Source organism: Plectropomus leopardus, chromosome 21, assembly GCF_008729295.1.
Source record: "Plectropomus leopardus isolate mb chromosome 21, YSFRI_Pleo_2.0, whole genome shotgun sequence".
Taxonomy (NCBI): Eukaryota; Metazoa; Chordata; class Actinopteri; order Perciformes; family Serranidae; genus Plectropomus; species Plectropomus leopardus.
This window is the reverse complement of record NC_056483.1, coordinates 4,617,894-4,637,683: the sequence shown is the minus strand read 5'-3', so window position 1 is coordinate 4,637,683 and position 19,790 is coordinate 4,617,894. Positions and strand designations below refer to the sequence as shown.

The window sequence follows — 19,790 nt, the reverse complement described above, 5'->3', positions numbered from 1 at the left end:
ATCAATCCAGGTTTCAAAGGGCTAAACATTGACAGGCAATGACGAGAAACCAGACTGTGATGTTTGCACAATGTGCATACCTGGGAAAGTTTTCTTTCATGCATTCATTTAACAGTAGACAGTAACTACTACATAACGCTGCATACTACTACATGCATTTAAGCGTAAAGTCTGTGTCTTTTGTAGTTACTGAACATAATCTTTTTTAAGGTAGTAGTTCAAAATAATTGCTTAAAAATGCTGAAATTCAGAACAGCAAACAACAAGAAATAAGTTCATTTATTTAAATATAATATACATATATACATACCAATAATAGGTGTTAGTTGAAAAGGTGTAAATGTATCATGTATTTGCAGATAGTAGTAGTACGCTACACAAAGCCTATGTTTACCAGACAGGGATTATGCAGGCCCATTGTGTTCCAAGCACAGCTGATTCTCTATCCTACTGTGTAAATAGGCCACGCTGCGTTAGGCCTGCTTCTTTTATAGTGGAACAGTAAGGCCCACATAACACCACACACACGCTACACACGGCACTGCATTACACCATACACACATCTCAGATGCTTTAAACTTTTACAAAAGATTTCATCTTAACAAGGACCAAAAAATAGAGCGAAGAACAAGAAATATTTTTCTGTAGCAGCTTTTGTACCTCGTTCACCAGGAGCACACAACTAACCACAGCTCTCTCCTGCAAGCCGGTCGCCATGGAAACACTCAATTCATACCACAAAGAAGTGTGTCCAAGTGTGCGGAGCGCCTTGACAAAGTGGAAAGCGCTCCTTCGGCCCCAAAGGGTTCCTGAGTGAAGTGATGTGATGTTATGTAATAGCAGGCGAGGGCAGACTGTTCTGCTTTAAATGGTCACTAATGTAAATACTCCTTTCAGTCCCGCCCATGTCTGCTCCTCCAGGAGCCCCTCCGCCTCCCCCACCCCCTCCTCCTCCTCCCATGGCCGGGCTCGGCCCCTCAGCAGCACCTCCTCCACCACCTCCACCTCCACTTATAGGTGAGACACCTCTGAGGCTGCTCCTGTCACCTCTGCGGCCGGTCGATGGATAATCAGCACGTCCGCCGTGATCTTCTTATGGTGGAGATGCACGAATCAGGGTGCTGGATGGATGTCTGTTTGTTTGTACACACTGCAAGCAGAAGTTTCTGATAGGTTCTCTGCAATCATGTCATCATGCCGGGCTGAAGTTTTGTGCAAAAAAGTTGGGCTGCCTACACAATGTCTACATTCCATTTCTGCAAGTTGAATAGTCAACAAAGTGCACTGAAAATCACCCATGAAAATGAAAAAATGAAAAATGAAACTTCATTTGGAATCTTTTTTATTCTGCAGTGTTTGGAGTTAAAGCTCTTGCAAAAACAAAAGATTTAAATGAACGCCTTTCCATGCTTTAGGACTGCAGGATATGCGTAAAGTTATATTTCAATTATTTTGACAGATATTGTGATTTGGAAATGAGCTGAGGTTTTAGTGCAGCTGGTAATTTTTCCATTTAATTATCACTGTCAAAAAAATAGAAATTACATTGGTGTGATTTTTGCTGGTGTCTGTATAAAACACCATGTTCCCATAAGTCTGGATTATGATTTGTAGGGTGTGACATTTCTGTGATTTCACAAACAAATGCTTCATTTGTAATGCTATGCTGTGATACATTTTACCTTTATCAAAAAATTGCAGTTCCTGCGGATTTGATGATGCACTTGGCCACAATGCGATTTTGTTAACTTTTCATTTTAATTGTGTAGCCCCACTTTCTTTGCACCTTTTTGGTAACACTAGCATTTATTAGCTCTCTGAAACAGCTTGCTGATCTTGCAGTGTGAACAGACATTATATATGCTTCTATTTGGAGACAGGTTATATACTATGTGACAAAGTCTCTGGTATTTTTCCATCCAGTTCAGAAAAAATTTCCCCTTCCTCGGTGGTGGTGGTGGTGGTGGTGTTTCACTATTCTTTACTGATTTGCTATAATTGGCCGATAAAGAAGTCTCATATCACTTAAGGCCGTGCAAAAGTTAATAACTGCCTGCAGAAACTCTAAAATTGTTCATTTACATTTGACCTCGAGCTGCTGTTTATCTAGAAGGGCTGCACTGGCAGTAGCTGATAACTTTTACAACCTAAATTTAAGAATACAATTAAAGTCAGAATATGGGAAATATATATGTTAATACAAAGATATGAATTAAGTTTACCTTAAGGGCTTTGAGACTTCTTTTTGCAAAGGTATGGTAATGTTTCATTTGAGTTTTTTTAAAAACGTTTTACCAGAAAAAGGGATTGTGGTTAAAGCTGCATCAGGCAAAACATCTTTTATTCTGTCTTAAATTATGACTGCGGCTGTGACAAAGAAAATCATTTTGACAGTTCAGATTGTTTTGTGTGCACAAAGGCAGATGTGGAGCCGGTTGCACCAGTTCTTTTACTGAGCCTAAGCCCAGTTAAAATGTAAGTGTTTACCCTAAAAAATGTCTGCATCAGGAAATGAAAACTGTTTGCACCACACAAATAACCTCTTTCATAGAGATTATTCATCAGTCCACATTTACTTCCACTAACTGCCAAATGTAAATGTTACATAGCTAAAAGAATCAACTCACAAAGCTAAGTTAGTTAGTTATCTTGCTAATATATGAACTATTTAGATTTAGGAGTAAAAGAAGTAGTGGAATATGGTCAACATACAGTGTCTGACCTGACATTTTAATTAGAAATTGCTGTTTTGAATGATATGCATTTAAATTGCATTTCACAAAAATACACAGTATACCTCAAATTACAAAATGTTGTTCCATAATCGTGGACTTTCAAGGTGGGGATGTGTCAAATTATGCCATGGGGCCCCTAAAAGCTTTACATTGGGAGACATATGGAAATCAGTCGATACATTTTGTTGAGCATCGCCGTCCCCGAAAATTGGCTCGTTTAACATTAGGTATTTGGTCTGATAACATTTGGAAAGTCTCGGTCCCAATAATCAAACCCGGTTAGAAATGTAGCAGAGATGAGCCTTTTTTTTAGCCAAGAAAGAAAACCAGTTTCTGTTTCTAAAATAAAAACCCAGTTTCATGTTAAGCCTTTTCACAAGTAGTTCAATGTGTGGCTTGTGTAATGGATACTGAGTTACAAAACAGTGAGCCAGCACTCAATTTTTAGACAGCTAGACTCACAGCTGATGTCACATAATATGATTTCTGCAAAAACCAAAACATTCAAAGAGCCATTTGATTTCTGCCTAAAACATTCAATATTGCCTAATGTAGCTTTAATTTTCATGGGGGGGTTGACTCTGAATCACTGTAAGATACTGGTTTTGATTTACTGTCAGAGCTCTGCAAAGCTGCATCAACCACTCTGTGTGAATGTATGTTTGCGTGATGGCTGCTCGTATCTGATTGACCGCAGTAATCTTGATCAAGATGATCACTTGAAACATTCCAGTTTCATCCTCAGAGCATCAATGCACATTTTTCAGCTGTAATTACCTGCTGCTGACAATATGGAGACGTTTGTTTGCTCCTCTGAATCTTGACTTCCTCTGGTTCCACCCATCCCTATCTGAGAGCGCGGCCTCTCCTGAGAGACGTTATCTCGAAATGTGAAACAGGAAATACTCAAACAGAACAAAAGAAATCTTTCCTCTCAGTCTCACACACACACACACACACACACACACACACACACACACACTGCATCTTTAACCTTAAAATATATAAGCATATTTAATGTTGTAATAGGCTGCTGTACGTATATAGATTTGGTTATTCTTAGACAGCTGTTGTAGTGACATGTGCTAGCTCCTTGTGGTAGCTGATAGACGTTCATAATCACATCTTTGACAAGTGTGTAAAGACGTTATTTTCGCTGTCAGATCCGGTGAAACCTGAAGGATCCATCTGTTCTCTTCTCTTTGCTTACTGAGTCTTTTCTCATGCTTCATTTCTAAGGAGGTGCAGGATTTATTCAGATGAACTCTCGGGACTCTTTGTTTCATTTTACGCTCATAAAATATCTCTGTATTATCAATTAACAATCTGTGTTGCTTCCCTAGCTCACCTGCTTCCTTAAATTGGTTATTGATTGTCTTTTCATAAGCTGTGGGGCTCTAATCAGTATTTAAAAGCTCACATTATCTTTTACGACCTTGATGATTCATGTTTTGGGTGCTTTTCTTCTCCCTCTCCCTCTTTCTGTCTCCTCTGTTTGACCCCTCTCTGCCCCTCTTTGGTCCTTCCTCTCTTCCTTCCCTGTCTTTGGGTGTTTCTAGCGGTGGCCCCTGGGCCTGGTCTGGGCCCCGCTCCAGTGTCCCAGTTTGGAACCATCTCGCGGCAGATTTCGCGGCACAACCCCTCCAACTCCTCTGTCTCTATGGTTTCGGCCACGGGCACCTACCGTCGGGCACCGTCGGTCACTTCCCAGTTCTCCTTGCAGCAGCAGCAGCAACTACAGCAGCAGCAACTACAGCAACAGCAACAGCAGCAGCAACAGCCTCATATTAACGGAGGCACTCCTGGCTACGGCCAGAACTCAAGTAAGGCCTTTCTGTCTCCAGTCCCTGCCTGCTTTTTACATCCTGAACTGTCACTTAGCCACAAAATGTCACTTTTTTTCCAAAATCATGCACAGTCACAAACTAAAGCAAGCTAACCTTTGTAGCCACAGAGAAATATTTCATATTTGCAAGTGAGTCACTGCTGTCTGAAGGTCAAGATGCATTCTCGTCAGATTTGACTTTTTCTTTCAAGTTTTAATGCAGGTTCAGGCTTTTTATCTGATAGTGGGATGTGTCTAGTATTGATGCAGAATGCCTCGGATTCTACAGCAGAAACAAACCAGACGATCGATGCCTGCTAACAATGCAGAGACGCAGTTTTAGGCTTCGTTTAACGCATTGTCAGAGGTTATTCTGGAACCTAATTTAATGTACATCATCAAGTAGTGACTGTCTAAAATCTAGCCCCAATTCACACCTGTTATTAACATGTGATCAGTATCTGGATACCCTGTCTGTCTGCATGATTACATCTTATCCAGGAGCTGCTGCGTTTATTTAACCTTTAATGAACCAGAAAAACCTCTTCAGATTAAAAGTCTCTTTTTCAAGAGTTTCTTGGCCAGGACAGGCAGAAACATACGTTATAGACGGACAACAAAGAACAAAAATACACAATTAAAGTATACAACCCCAAAACAAACAATATAAAACACAAGAGAACAATAAAATCAGTCAACCTTTCAACTTGTAGGGAGGATTTTTTTTTCTTAACAATGTGGTCAAACTGTCTGGATTCATACCTGGCTGAGATCAGATCACAATGCGTGTCAGATCGCCTCCAGATGAGGCCAAGTCCAGTCACAGTGTGTTCGGTGTCTATTCACACCTGGCATCAACATGCTTTTATTTTGCCAGGTGGAAATGGTTTTCAAGCAACTCATCTCCACAAACCTGCTTTTCATTCACAGAAGTGGGCTTAATGTGCTTTTGCCTGTTGATCAGTACAAGTGTCACTAATTTGGGTCTGAAAAGTGTAAAATGAGACTTAGAAGTACCTTGTACATAACTTCAATAGATCTGAGGGCAGTTCAGGAAGCATGTGTGGGATTTTGGTTTAGGTTGTTGGACCTGTAGTGCAAACAGCGCCTCCTTCTGGCCATCAGCAGCCCTTACTTCTGTTACAGCCAAGAGTGAGAGCTGCCTGATTGTCAGAAAATCCGCAGTTCATCCCCTGACGCCATGTGAAATCTCACTTACGTCACTGAACTTTGTAACCTCTGTTTGTGATCTGTGGAGACGCTGCAGTTACAGAGAGTTGAATTAATTAATCTGCTCTTGTAGTTTTATTGTTAAAATGTTTTTTTTCTTCTAATTTGGAATTAATAAAGTTTCTGTGAGCAGACAGGTTAATTAATTTGACTTTAACTCTCAGTCTGTCACTGTTGCACATCACTCTGTTCTAGCAGACGTGTGCAGGGTTGCAATGGTATGAGATTAGTACCACAGTATTACTGAATTATTATCATTATCAGTCAGACAACTTTATTTTTTTGAGTAAAACACTTAAAATGTGTTCATAAATGTAGCACTTTAGAATTTAATTCAAATAAATTGGAAAACTTAAGTTGGAACAAATTAACTTGTATGGTTTTATCAACTTAAAAACTTGAGTTCATAATCATGGTAATTAAGTATTTAATTACCATATTTGTGAACATTCATTTTTAGGTTTATTCATAAAAAGCTTTTCACATTATGTAAAAGAAATTTTAAAGTGATAATGTGCTATTACCATAATTATAAACACATTTTTTAAAGCGATTGCTAGTAAAAATTAAAATTTCTCCATATTATTTAAAAGGAATTTTAATGTGTGTAAAGGAGTGAAAACAGGAAATTAGATTTGGTTGAATAAACATTTTATTACTATAATGTAAACCTTAAAAAGTCTTCCTTTTGAAAATAACTCAAATTATGGAGAGATTTTCCATCCAGTTGCTTTTTTTCCCAATATCGTAGAGAAGCAAACGTACACATTATGATAACCGTCAACTTTCATATCACGGTAAACCTTAAAACCCGATATATCGCTGCAACCCTACACATGTACAAGCTCACATATCTTGCAGTGTGTTTGTGTCTCTGCTGTGTGTCAGTTTTGTCCTTGCTTGGGATCGGGATGCGCTCTTAACTGTCTCCTGTTCATTCTTGGTAACTTATGGGATTTCTTCTATTTTCCTTCTGCCTTCTTGTCTCCTCTCTGCTGTGCTTTCAGTGTCTATCGCTCCTCCTCCTCCCCCCATGCCCCAGCTGACTCCACAGATACCTCTGACTGGCTTTGTGGCCAGGATGCAGGAGAGCAGTAAGTGACGAGGCTATACTTTCCTCCTTATCCGTGCCAATTTCCAGAACACCCAGCATGCATTGCGCTTGTTCATCCTCCTCCTCCTCTCATGTCTGCTGAGGACAATTAATACCTTCATTTCGCAGCAATGAACCATCCAATAATGTGTCTCACTGGAGTCCTGTCATGGTTAATGTAACTTTTTAAGTAGCTTTATGTGCAGATTTATTTCTTCAGCCATTAAACCACATTGTTACTGTTTCTTAGTAGTGATAGGGCCGTAATACATGTCTCCCTGTCTTGGCAGAAGTGTCTTTTTTAAAATATGTGCAGTAAAAGGGAACCGGCTGAGATTGTTGAGGCCGCCACCTACTGTTTTTAGAGGTTTACTGTCATGCAGGGGATTTTATCACGAACTGAAGTTTGATATTCATATGCTGAATGTAGCACTGCAGAGTTGAGCTGAGGTGAATGATAATGTTTAGGGGGGGAAGTGTCCAAGGTCTCTGCAAAACAGAACTGGGGAAGATTGGACTCTTTGCTGCCCTCTGCTGGAGCAAAACCTGCAATACAGTCAAATATTACTTTTTAAACATTACTGTAGTTACTTTATATCTTGACAGACAGCAACTTAGGATTTCAATGGTGGATATTTGTTAAAAAGAAATTACACTTAGCAATTATAGTGTCAGAGAAAATGTGAAGTAATTGCCATATATGTTTTTTAGAGCTTTTTTTCTCTATGTGGATGCTGTCACACAAACATCTAACCCACTAAATAGCATGACACAGCATGTACTAACCATCAGATTATCAGTGCTCCAGCCTGCTTCTCCAAACTGGGGGTGCACCGACTGACATCCATTGTTTGTAAGACAATGACTATGGATAAGTACCTCATACAACCCCACTTCAAAAAATTCAAAACTATCCCCTCAAGTGATTCATGCCAAGTCCTAACAGTGATGCAGCCTGCTTGATGAATGTAATGTTCATATATCTGACATGCAAATGTACTTCTGCATGTCGAGCATTCGTTCTGCATGATTCAGCCGTCACCCTTTCCACCACCAGGCTCAGGGATCCTTGACTTTTTGGACGTGACAAAGAAAATCTCACCTTCTGTGTCTGTTTATCAGTTGCAGATACTCCTACTCCTCCTCCACCTCCACCTCCAGATGATATACCCATGTTTGACGACTCTCCTCCTCCTCCCCCACCTCCTCCAGTTGATTATGAGGAGGAGGATGCGGCTGTTGTGCAGTACAGCGACCCGTACGCTGATGGAGACCCACAGTGGGCCCCCAAGAACTACATTGAGAAAGGTTTAAGCACTAATCATTTTTTGATTAAGTCTCACATTGGATACTTGGGATGTCAAAGAATTATTATTTTTTCATTGCGATTGATTTCAGTAGTTGATCATGATTATTTGCATTTTTAATAATGTTTATAATTCCATCCTTTTGCATGTCAAAAAAGATATGAAATCCGTATTGACAAGGTGAGGCAATTTTTACTAGATTGACTCATGGGAACCCATAGAACCCATTTTCATTCAGATATATTGAGTCAAAATTTAGCCTAAATTTGGTGCATGATATAGCCCCTTACCACAACATTGTGTTCTAGTTTCATATGATGCCAGTATCATCACTGTACCTTTAAAACTCAGCCCAGTACAGCCTCTTAAAGACAGGAATATCAGCTGGAAAAGCAAAACAAAAACGTTCTATGTACAGATTTTAATGTGTCAACGCTGACAGCCCTACATGCTACTGATCCAAACAAACGTCTTTCCATCTGTTTTCAGTGGTGGCCATCTATGACTACTCCAAGGACAAGGACGATGAGTTGAGTTTCATGGAGGGGGCCATCATCTACGTCATCAAGAAGAACGACGACGGCTGGTTCGAGGGCGTCTCCAACGGCGTCACCGGACTGTTCCCTGGTAACTATGTGGAGTCGATCATGCACTACGCCGACTGAAGGGACCTCGCAGTAACAGTAAAGTCTATTTATTCAGTCATATCATAATCCACTGAGAGACTGACCGACCGCCGCAATCTTGACTCCCGAGACGCATCTAGACATAACTGTATGATTCCCTTTTGATATGACAGAATGTTCTTTCCCTTACTGATTGCAAATAAAATAAAAAGTAATATCTATTTAGTTTATTTTGGTGTCATATGGGCGGGTGGGGGACATTTATGGAATATGTAAAAAATAAAAAATTAAAGAATTGGACTGCTCACGCCGGTTGAACTCAAAGACGATAGTCAAACAGCTGAAGGATGTACGACATCATCTCGCCCAAACAAAAATCATGAGCGATTCAGAGCTGATCCTTTGTGAACAAGAAGTTTGATAGAACAAATTAAAATGTTACGGTCATGTAAGCACCTTCAGTCGAAGTGTTTGTACTGTCAGTTGTATATAATGTGAGCTGCAGCCACTCCGGTTTCTGTAATGTGAATTCAGTGAATGTCGATTATATGATAGTTTTCATTAGTGGCGCCCTCCTCGACTCCCATCGGGCTTGTTCATAAAATAAGATGGGCTGTTGATGATTTACAAATTTCTGAACTGTACATGGTATTTCAAAGACAAACGATTACTCCTGAAAATCAGTCTTGGCGTTAAAGCATGCAAAATTTAAAAAGATATAATGTAATCTTAAGTTTATTGCCATTATGCTTCCATTATGTTGTAAATGTATTCACCTTTTTAATTTTTGTTACACTGTTGAAATCACTAAACTTTTTAGACTCTGAAGTAAATTTCAGGCTTCCCCAGTCTCACCCTCGAAATGCCTATTTGCATGTAAGGAATATTTCACCCACAAATGACCTTTTGTATATTAATTATCACCCTGTGTTGCGCTGAATTTGTGAAGATTTTCTCACACTCTTGATGAACTGAAGAAAATGAGGTCTGCTTTTAATAACACAACTAAAAACCTGAAATTATCTAGACATTGCTTAGAGGACCTGTCCAAATCAGTTGGACGAGACATTAAACATACTTTACGCTGCTAGCTCCCCAATACAAGGTCTGTGCCATGTGTGAATAGAGCAGGTAATTGTCCAGAAGATTCACAGCGAGCATGTGGGTGTGCTGATGACGTTTCTATCATGAGGCTTGCACAAAAACAAACTGAGGGAGAAGAGGAAGAGTCATTTACAAACAGTCGGTAACGGAAATGTCTAACTCGAGATATGACGAGATTCTTGGATTCTGTCGGTAAGGGCCAAATTAAAAATTTTCAGACATATTCAAGGAACAAAGTACGAACCAGTTTCATGGCCCTGGCGTGTTTCATGTGATTTCCTGCCTCCTACAGGCTTAACCAAAGCACCACCCCTCACCTTAACCAAACTGACTAAACTTAAACTTATTTTCAGTAGGTGAAAATGCTTCTGAGACACAGTCTCTTGTTGTGTGCTTCACGTGTGAAAGGGAAATTCTGGATTGGACCTGATTCTCGGGACATTGTCCGAAGTTTATATGAGAAAACAAAGTCTCATTTATCCAGATGCAAGCTTTGGTGTTTAAAACTGAACTTCTTTCAGTTCTTGAATCTTTGCATGCTTTCTTCAAAACCAGACTCTGTTGACAAAAACAGTAATTTTACCTCCCTGAACACAGGAGCTGCTGTTCTACCGCTGCCTCGATACATTTTAGTTTTATTGTAACTTTGGTGTTTTAAAGGGGTTAGTTTGAATTCACAAAAGTCACACAATAAAAAACAAAATGAAATGACAGATCAAGGCAGTGGTACACTAGCAGCTCCTGTGTTTAGCGAGGTAAAATTACTGTTTTTGTCAATGGAGTCTGGCACATGTGTTTGGGAAGTACTGAGCATACGACTGGATAAATGAGACTTGAATTATACTGCATGAGTTATGTGAGAGTTTGTGAACTGTTTTTAAGGGTGGACCCCTATGACTTTGATTCATCAAGAATTTTCACAGTTTTTGGATTCTTTGTACACCGTACAGGCATGCGAGAAAAAGAAAGATTTCTTTGTGAATTTAATGTAACGCAGGGTGAGAAACTGAACAACAAACAATCAATTGTGGGTTAAGTGTTCCTTTAAAATCATATAAATTAAATGGAGTTTACTTTTTTAAGCATTTGAATCTGTTTTGAAGCACGAGAACACATTCCACTTTTGGCTCATCGGCAAGCATTTTACGATCATGTCACATCACTGTTACTAACTTTATACTAATCCACATCAGTTCTGTAGGATCCGTTGGTAACTGGCAATAATTGACTATGCTTGTGGTAGACATCGGTGATAGCGTGCAGTGATAAGAAAGGCTGGAATCGCCGTGCCTGACACTGCCATGTGACAATTCAGATGTAACGTAGACCAACAAACAACTCTAATACCTCCTCAGCCTTTGCAAAGCAACAACAACTTGCTCTGGGTTCAAGGACCATGTTGAATGCTCTGAACATGAAATCCTCTGGGCTGCATGGGTGTACATATTTTAACTTCAGTAAAATCAGCCAATCACTATCAGCTGTCACTCAGGTCTAGGACTCATCTTAATAACATTGTTTTTTTTCCTGTTGGCCCTCGAATGCACCACCTAACATGACCTAATTTTTAAGCATTTACCATTTCAGGATACTGCAGCTTATGCCTTGATATTTTGCCCGTTTGCTTTAGAAATTTCCAATAAAAAAAAGTATTCCAGCTCAATTTCATTGGTAGAAATATTGAAATCTCTCTCTGTCCGCCCTTCATTTGTACATATAATAATGTTGATTGAAAAATTAATGTACAGTCTTTTATAATAAACAATTCTATGTACAACATGTATGTGTGGTCACTTGGAGGGACGCAAAAAAGGAGCAAAGTCTTAAATAAAAAAAAGCATTATGTCGGTTTATTGAATACACAGTCATTGTTGATTTTAAGGCCTTTAGTTGTTGCATTAAATAAGTAACCTTTTTATATTTTTACAAGTCAAAAAGACATGACTGTTTGGCCTCTGAGGTGTGGACGGATCTTTAAGTAAATAACACAGATCCAAACACACCACTGACAATGATTCACTTCCACTGCGTTTGGAATTACACTTTTTTTTTGCAAAGACGCCACAGCTCAACACTAGCATGTACCGTCATTCAGTCGGCTAGTTTTAAGCATTGGAGGTTTTTGCAAATTACAGTACAGTACTTAATACAGTGAAGAGCTGGATTTGCAGTTTTTGGCATTGTCCATTATTTTAACTTTCTGATGTTTCCTTTTCCAAATCCTCACTGCTGATACCGAGTTGTGGGCGAGTTGCTTTTCCACAGGTAGCTGCCTGAAGTGAAGCCCGGCAGTAGAGGTTCACTTGTCTCTGGTAAGCACCATCTCAGTGAGCCTGATGAGGGCGTCTCTCTCTGCCGACGGCCTGAGCATACTGATCTGCCTGATGGCTTCTTGACAGTAGCGCTCGGCCAGGTATTTGGTCTGTTGCACGCCGTCGCTCTAAAAAACAACGAGAAGAAAGGGTTGCCAAATTATCTACTGAACACTCATTTTTTGTGCATGCAAAGATTTACTTCAGGGTTCCCACAGCGGTGAAATTACTGGCGGTGTTTGTATTTATTGGTACATATTGATTGACTATTTGAAACGGTCAATACAACAGCGTTTATATACACACACACACACACACACACACACACACACACACACCCTGCTTCTCTCTCTCTCTCACTCACTCACGGTGCTCTCTTCTTGTGGCTTGTTTTATTTGATCCTGTTGCATTATTATGATAAAATATGAAAAAGTTTTGAGAATTTTGTAGTTAAAATGTGTGGGAACCCTGTGCTTCTCTTCCACAGTTTAACACACCCCTGATTGCATTGATAGAACATTTTGTGAATTTCAGCTCCTTGAGCAGACAGCACAGAGCTGTACTGTTAATCATGCAAATATGCACATCAGTCTGGGCATCAACAACCCCTCAACGAGCTACAAGCAATTTAAACTCGCCTCCTCCATCACCATTCGAGAGGCTTAGGTAATGTTTGAGTATTTTATTTTGGTCACAAAAAATGTATTTAATACAGCACAAACTTAATTTTTCATATCCCAAAATTACCATATAAATGTCTCATGTAGGAAACTGGTATTTTCAATGTATAGTTTAATTAGTATTTGTATCTGTAAGTATTTAAGATCTTTTAAGGCCTTACATTTAATGACTTTAACCTGTAGATTTTAATTTGTTTTAGAGTATGTGATATTGGTCATACCTGAAGGACGTACTGCCAGGCTCGATCTACGTCTCCTTTAGAGCTGAAGCGCCTCATGATCATCGCATGGAGCTCAGGAAACTACAGAAAGAAATCAAGGTAAAGACGTGACAGTGATGCGTTGTAGTCACTTGATATAGATGCACAGTTTCTATGAAAAACGTGTGCATGAGACCAACTTAATGCTGATCTCACCTGTTGACAAGCGAACAGGACCGGTCCAGTGGCCAATCCCAGTTTGAGATCTGCAGCAGAGGGCTTCCCCAGGTGACTAGCTCCTGTTGTGAAGTCTAAAACATCGTCCACTAGCTGTAGCACAGAGAAAAAAAATCACAGAATAATTTAGACATAATTTAATTTTACACACCATTATGTTCTGGATAAAGTTTAGGAGGCTGGCATGCTTTAGCTGGTAATGGGTGAAATACCTGAAATGCGATGCCAACATTCTTCCCGTACTGGTATGCTATTTCATGAACTTCAGGATCAGAATTAACTAGGACGCACACCTTGAATCGAAGAGAAGAAACAGTCAACAAAAAATCATGAGTGTAGAAGCCGAGGCTTTTCTCCAACGCTGATATATTCATGTGGAAACAGAACGTACATACTGCTTTACAGCTGTTTGCGATAAGACTCGCCGTCTTCTTGAAGGTTTTCTCGAGGTAGTGTTTGAATCGTTCATTCTCGTTCTCTTTGGAGCCCAGCTGCATGAATTCACCTGGAAGTACAATCAATAGACAGTAGATCAGGGAGTTTGTCAGTAGATGTAAAAGCAGATTTTGGGTTGTAAAATTTTGAGATTTAAAAACAGCTGTCGCTACAATTCACAGTTTCCAATGTGCTTAAAAAACAAGCTCAGTACAGATTAAGATGCAACTTTAAAAAGGACTGTTGTCTCTTTGCACAATGTGATGTAGTTTCTGTTTTTAGAATTGTACGTCTGTTTACTCCCTGTCAAATCTATTATCTTCACATTTGACCTTTGTGATCAGTGCTTTTTCATCCTTAAGTTAGTTACTTTTCAAAATATAAATGCATTATCATTGACAAAATTTTAAAACCTTTCCATTACTTTTCAAAGACCCACAAGGCTCTACAAACTGTGCCTACCATCAGTGTGTGTCAAAGGTCTTTAGAAGGACAAACGTTGAGCTGCAGGAGGAGTTTGTTAAAGTATGACCTTTGTAAATTGCCAAAATTGCACAAAAATTGCACAGTAAATTCAAAAGGACTGCCTTCGTTTTTGGTCTAGGATGTAGTTCACGGCAGCTTTTTTTTTTTTTTATCTCGGGATGCGACATATTTTTGTAAATCTAGGTCAAATGTAACACAGGGGCTACTTGATTGAAAATTTACGTCTGAGCCATAAATATCAAGTTTTTCACCAATTCTGATACGTCTGCAAAGTTTAATGAGTTTTCAGGCACATTTAGCCCCTCAAATATGTGATTCTTAAATTTTTTTTAAAAAAACTCCTCCAAGAGACAATGTCTGCAGTGAATATTTTGGTCAAGTGCAGCAATAATCCACTTCATAGAGATGCAATTCACCTTTTAAGAAACGAGATGTAACCTTTACACTAACCTTAAACCTCCTCTTTTTACCTAATATTTCATAGCTGGCTAAATACTAACTTAGCAAGTTCTTCAAGGTTTTGGCATTCAGACCAAGGAGCGAAGGGTACTGATCGTGTAGGTATGAATGGCAAGTAACGCGACTGCTCCAGCTGCAGCTTTTCTGAGAGACCAGCTTATGTCATTAATGGTTATCCAAGAGATTGAGGTCATTATCAACATGATCAAAACACTATGTGCAAAAACTAACGCTAGATACTCAACAATATGTGCAAAGGCAACTGGAAAGTGACGAAACTAACTTAAGGATGAAAAAGCACTCTGATCGCTGATATTGGAGGCTGAGCTAACAGTAAACAGACGTGCAGTTTGTAGAATGGATGTATGTCACACTCCATGTTGCAAGTGTAGAATTACTGACTGACGCAGCAAAAATGGCATGAATAATTGAAGTGCTGTACCTCGCACCAGGTCCTCTATCACCTGGGAGAAGACTTTAACCACCGTGTTGTTACCGATGCGAGCCATGGCCATGGAGGCAGCCGAGATGATGAAATCTCCCGCCAAGATGGCCTGGAAGAGAGAAAACAAATTATATATAATCATATCCTTTAAAATGTAATGGCAAAGTAGTTGTAGAAAATATGAAGTTGAAGAAAAGGGGGAATGTTTATGAGCTTATTTTATTTCCCGAACCTTTTTTTCACCCCAAACTTCATTGATTGTTTTCTTCCCCCTCCGTTTATCGGATCCGTCTATGACGTCATCATGCACCAGACTGGCAGTGTGAATCATTTCTGTGATCATGGCTATGGCCCTCTGCCCCTGGATCAAATCTCTGCAAAAAGCAAAGACAGTTAAGAGATAAGAGGAAGTGAGATGAACTTTGGATTATATTTCATAAAATAATTCAAGAGTTACAACAGGGTGATGTGCACATTTAATCTTGCAACTGTATCATAGGTCACTCTGGATTAACAGTGGCAGAAAATGATAAAAACATAATATTCTGTTGAAATATGTTAATGTGGAGTGATTTAATTTACCCAGATCTGTTGCTGTGGATGTTGAGCGCCCGGGCCATTAGGATGACTATCATTGGTCGGATGGCTTTGCCCTTGCCATCAAAGTAGTAGTCAATTAGAGACTTCAGCTCTTCTCTGGATACAAACATCTCCTATGATGCAGAGCAATAACATTTTTTATTTCCATCATAATACGCTTGCCAAACAATCCCATGACAGTAGAAGTCTTCTGTTCATATTTGACCAACATCTTTTGGAGATGACAAAACTTGGGTCGCTCATTCTTTGTCTGTTACTGAACTGCGTCTGCAGCAAACTGTTCACCTTTGAGGAAAATTCTACATAGACACATAGCAAACACACTGACTCTCTGTGCTGAAAAATAAGTACCTTCTTGATGTCAACGTATAAATTAGTTAAATCTTTTTGGGCTAATGTGAAGGGGTCCTTCAGCTTTGCATCGCTGTGTGCGCTTTTTCTGCAGCAGCAAGATTGTATTGTGGGATTCAGCAACCGTGACTTGTGTCTGCAGAAAAAGAAAACAACAAACAGTGAAGCATAATTAGAAACACAGAAAATATGCACATAGTAATTAAAATGCATAAGTGGAATCTTTTAATTTTAATTGTTTACATCTTGATCACCGTGGTGCACCATACTATTTGTTTTAGGGCCAATTTTATTTACAATATGTATGCTATTTACTCTTGGATCCTTGACTTAGATATGGAATAATATTGGCTAATATTAATTGTTTATTTGAATCTTGCATTGCTTGATGTTTAACCAACATCACTAGTGTGCTAAAAACTGGTGGTCTACGGTGGCCATTATAATAATATGCAAAGAATGCAGTAAATAGTTTGGAGTAAATAGTTTAGTAAAGATAACTCACCTGGTGAGACATGTTGTGAAGTTTAAAGTTTTGGAGTTTATCTGTGTTTGTAGTGCTGATGGCTGCCCCTGCAAGAACAAAAAGACATGATACCAGATGATTCAGACTTTGTATATTTAAATACTTTTAGGGCAAAAGTATTTTTCCACAAGAATTTCATCACTGGCAGCTTTTAAGAGAGGTTTCAAAACAGAAAGATTTTAATGTTAGTAAATGTAATTTATAAAGAGAAGTTTTTGAAAAGTTAACTGCAATAATACAACATGAAAAATACAAATAATTAAAAAGAATATTTCGTTACAATACTTTGGTATTTTTTTCCTGGTTTACTCAAACACTTTTCCCCAAAGAATTTTTGTTACCTCCAACAAAATAAGGAAGGAAGGTGGCTGGAAGGGACGGAGGGATGAATGAGGAAATGGAAGGGAAGGAAAAACTTGATTTTTTAGATCCTTTCAGTTGCACAAAGGATATAATTTTATTCAAATGTAATTTATGCTAAATTTTTAAATAAATGCTGTTTTATTAACAGCATTCATTGTGCTTTTTATTTAATTCCTTAAGTACATTTGATAGAATAAAATAAATGTTGATACTTAAATGCCAGATGCTTTTACTCATGTAATACTCAAATGCATCATATGCTTTTTGGATTTTATCCACTCATATTGTTAAATTGTGCTGTATATTCTTAACGTGTACATGTTTTACCATGATGTGTACCTTTTTATGCTGATGTTGTTTGTCTTTAACCATTGTGGATACTGTATTTTTAAAAATTATTTTTGGATGCCTTCATCAGACGACGGACTACCAATACAGATTAGCTCCCCAGCTAAATCCTGGTGCGTTTACATGTGTTTAAATGTGCAATAATGTACATTGTCTCTTTTAAATAAATAAATTACAAACAGTTGACTTTAACTTCTGTCAGTCACACAAGACACTCAAGTAAGGCTTTCAGGTACTTTAACCACAACTATAAATACTAGCCTACATTAATAAATATAAAAAGCAACAATGAACAGCATACAATGTCTACAAACAAGTCAAGTGTTTAGACTGTAAAATACAAATAGTGCAAAAAAAATCTGGAGTAACACGTGAGCCAATGAATGAATGAATGAATGAATGACTTGGGTGTAAAAATAAAATACAAATTAATGAAAATTTGCTAAGACATTGGTCAGACTTGTGTGGACAGGTAGCCCAGTGAAGGACACGGTAATTACTGTGTAATAGCAGGAGAAGGTCTTGACCTTTAGGTGTGCCGTTCATAAGCGCAGCACGAGCCAACACGCCCTGCAACAAGTCCACATTTACCAAATTCTTGCAAAACACGTGACACTCTTGCGTAAGAAAAATACCTGTTAACGTTGCATCGCCGGGGTAAATTACACACAGTGAATCGATGCATCAAAATTGGCTAAAATGATTATAATCGTGTGGATCTGGCTGACAGTTTTGCGGTGACCTTCCCGGGTCTGACAGCGCTGCCTGTCCCGGCGGCTCCTGCGAGCAAACTCACCTCGTTCCCCGGTCCGGAGCTCCAGGATGTCCGCCCCACAGAGGACGTGGAAAACCACACGGATCTACCGTTAAAATGCCAAACAGTTTCAAATAAACTAGTGCCCATACAGTTTGCACTCCAGCGCCTGCATTGCCTCAACCACGGGCACGCCATGTTCCCCGATCACAGGCATCGGGGCCAGGTTATATATGTCACCGGAACCGGAAGTTAGTGCCCCGGCGACGGCTGATGATGAGCTGCGCGAGCATTAAATGGCTGAGAGCTAGAGACAAACTTTTAACGAATTATACCTATTTCATCACCAAACGTGCGGTTTTGGATGTAAATAACGACGGTATCTTTCTAAAATAAACATGCAAAACGTGTCTTCTTAAATGTCGCGCTGAAAAAAGTAACGTTACTTGATGCTAGCGCCGTAGCTAGGTTGCTGACAGCTAACTAGCTAGCTAGCTGTTAGCAACTTTGCTGTTTTAAAACTGTTGAATAAACTTGCTATTTAAGTTACAGAGCGCGGTTTTAAAACAGTACGTTGAGTTTTAGTCGTGTATTTCTACCTTAAATCAATCAAACTGCCCGAATCGAGGGACTTTTTTTCAACGTAAACTAGTTTCAAGCTTAACTTTCAAGTGTTGACATGAGACGCTTTTTGCTAGCAGTGCATGCTACGAAAGTACAATTTTAGTTGCATTTGCTTTACGTGAGTATTTCTCTGCAATGCCACTTTAAAAGGATTTTAAAGTGCACTGCTGCTACATTAATTCGACAACTGTAATTACGCATTACTTTGCAGTTACAGATTTTACACACAGTTCATAGTAAACACATGTCTGTGCACAGACTAACGACCCGAGCAAAGCTAAAGTTGACACCAGAGCCTGTTTTGTTTGGAAAGTAGTTTGTGCATGCTGCGAAAGTACAATTTTAGATGCTTGTACTTTGCGTGAGTATTTCCATGCGACGTTACCTCACAATTTTATATTTTAGAGTGAATTGCTGCACGACCACTACTTCATTTATCCGGTGGCTTTAGTAACGCGTTACTGTGCCTCTGCAGATTTTATATACAAGACATGGTCAATACAGAATATATTTTGCCTTTGCATTGATTAACTACCCATATATAATACATAACCCTTGTTTAACCCTTTGAAACCTGGATCGACATCAGATTCCTTGTGCTGTGTTCAGACACCTCACACAAGCATTTAAACCTTTAAATCTGAGCAAATTGGTTTGATTTTTTTAAGCAATCAGCAACTTGGCATAAAATGTCCTGCAAATTACAAGAAAATATTAAAAGGTGATAAGAAAATATGCTTAGAAAACACATTAGGAATTATTAGAAATTTATTTTTAAAAATATTTCCAGAAAATTGTATTTGTAATTATTTTAATTATATATTCAAATTAAGTTACATAAAAATATAATACTATTTATTTTTTATTTTCTTATTTTAGCACTTATTTTGGGTCATTTTCAAGTTTCGCTTTCTTTGTCATTTTTATTAATATATTGTCTTTTTAATGTTTGGGTCATTTCACTAAGTTGCTCATGTTTTAGAAAGAAACCAAGCCAATTTGTTCAGGTTTCAAAGGGTTAACTGGGAAGTCACATTGAGATTAAAAAT

The 19,790-nt window shown here is 38.8% G+C and overlaps 2 protein-coding genes across 9 annotated transcripts in view; one reads left to right on the top strand and one right to left on the bottom strand.

The window, feature by feature from the left end:
• abi1a (abl-interactor 1a) overlaps nt 1-9,033 on the top strand; it is a 54,807-nt gene extending 45,774 nt beyond the window's left edge. For 2 of the 8 annotated variants that reach the window (XM_042510297.1, XM_042510291.1), the window contains 5 exons: nt 898-1,017; nt 4,295-4,558; nt 6,798-6,884; nt 8,006-8,191; nt 8,680-9,033. In XM_042510297.1, the coding sequence (XP_042366231.1) occupies nt 898-1,017; nt 4,295-4,558; nt 6,798-6,884; nt 8,006-8,191; nt 8,680-8,855 (833 nt within the window). In that variant the 3' untranslated portion in view covers nt 8,856-9,033. The remainder of the gene's footprint in view (nt 1-897; nt 1,018-4,294; nt 4,559-6,797; nt 6,885-8,005; nt 8,192-8,679) is intronic. The other 6 variants (XM_042510298.1, XM_042510293.1, XM_042510294.1 and 3 more) reach the window with 4 other exon arrangements.
• A 2,715-nt stretch (nt 9,034-11,748) lies between these two features.
• Nucleotides 11,749-18,329, bottom strand: pdss1 (prenyl (decaprenyl) diphosphate synthase, subunit 1). Its single transcript, XM_042510402.1, has 11 exons — nt 18,160-18,329; nt 16,632-16,699; nt 16,127-16,262; nt 15,758-15,888; nt 15,408-15,549; nt 15,173-15,284; nt 13,746-13,855; nt 13,563-13,643; nt 13,330-13,443; nt 13,135-13,215; nt 11,749-12,360 (listed from the first exon to the last, which is right to left on the bottom strand). The coding sequence occupies exons 1-11, from the start codon at nt 18,313-18,315 to the stop codon at nt 12,220-12,222; spliced, it is 1,272 nt and encodes a 423-aa protein (XP_042366336.1). The 5' UTR covers nt 18,316-18,329; the 3' UTR covers nt 11,749-12,219.
• Nucleotides 18,330-19,790: the final 1,461 nt, after the last annotated feature.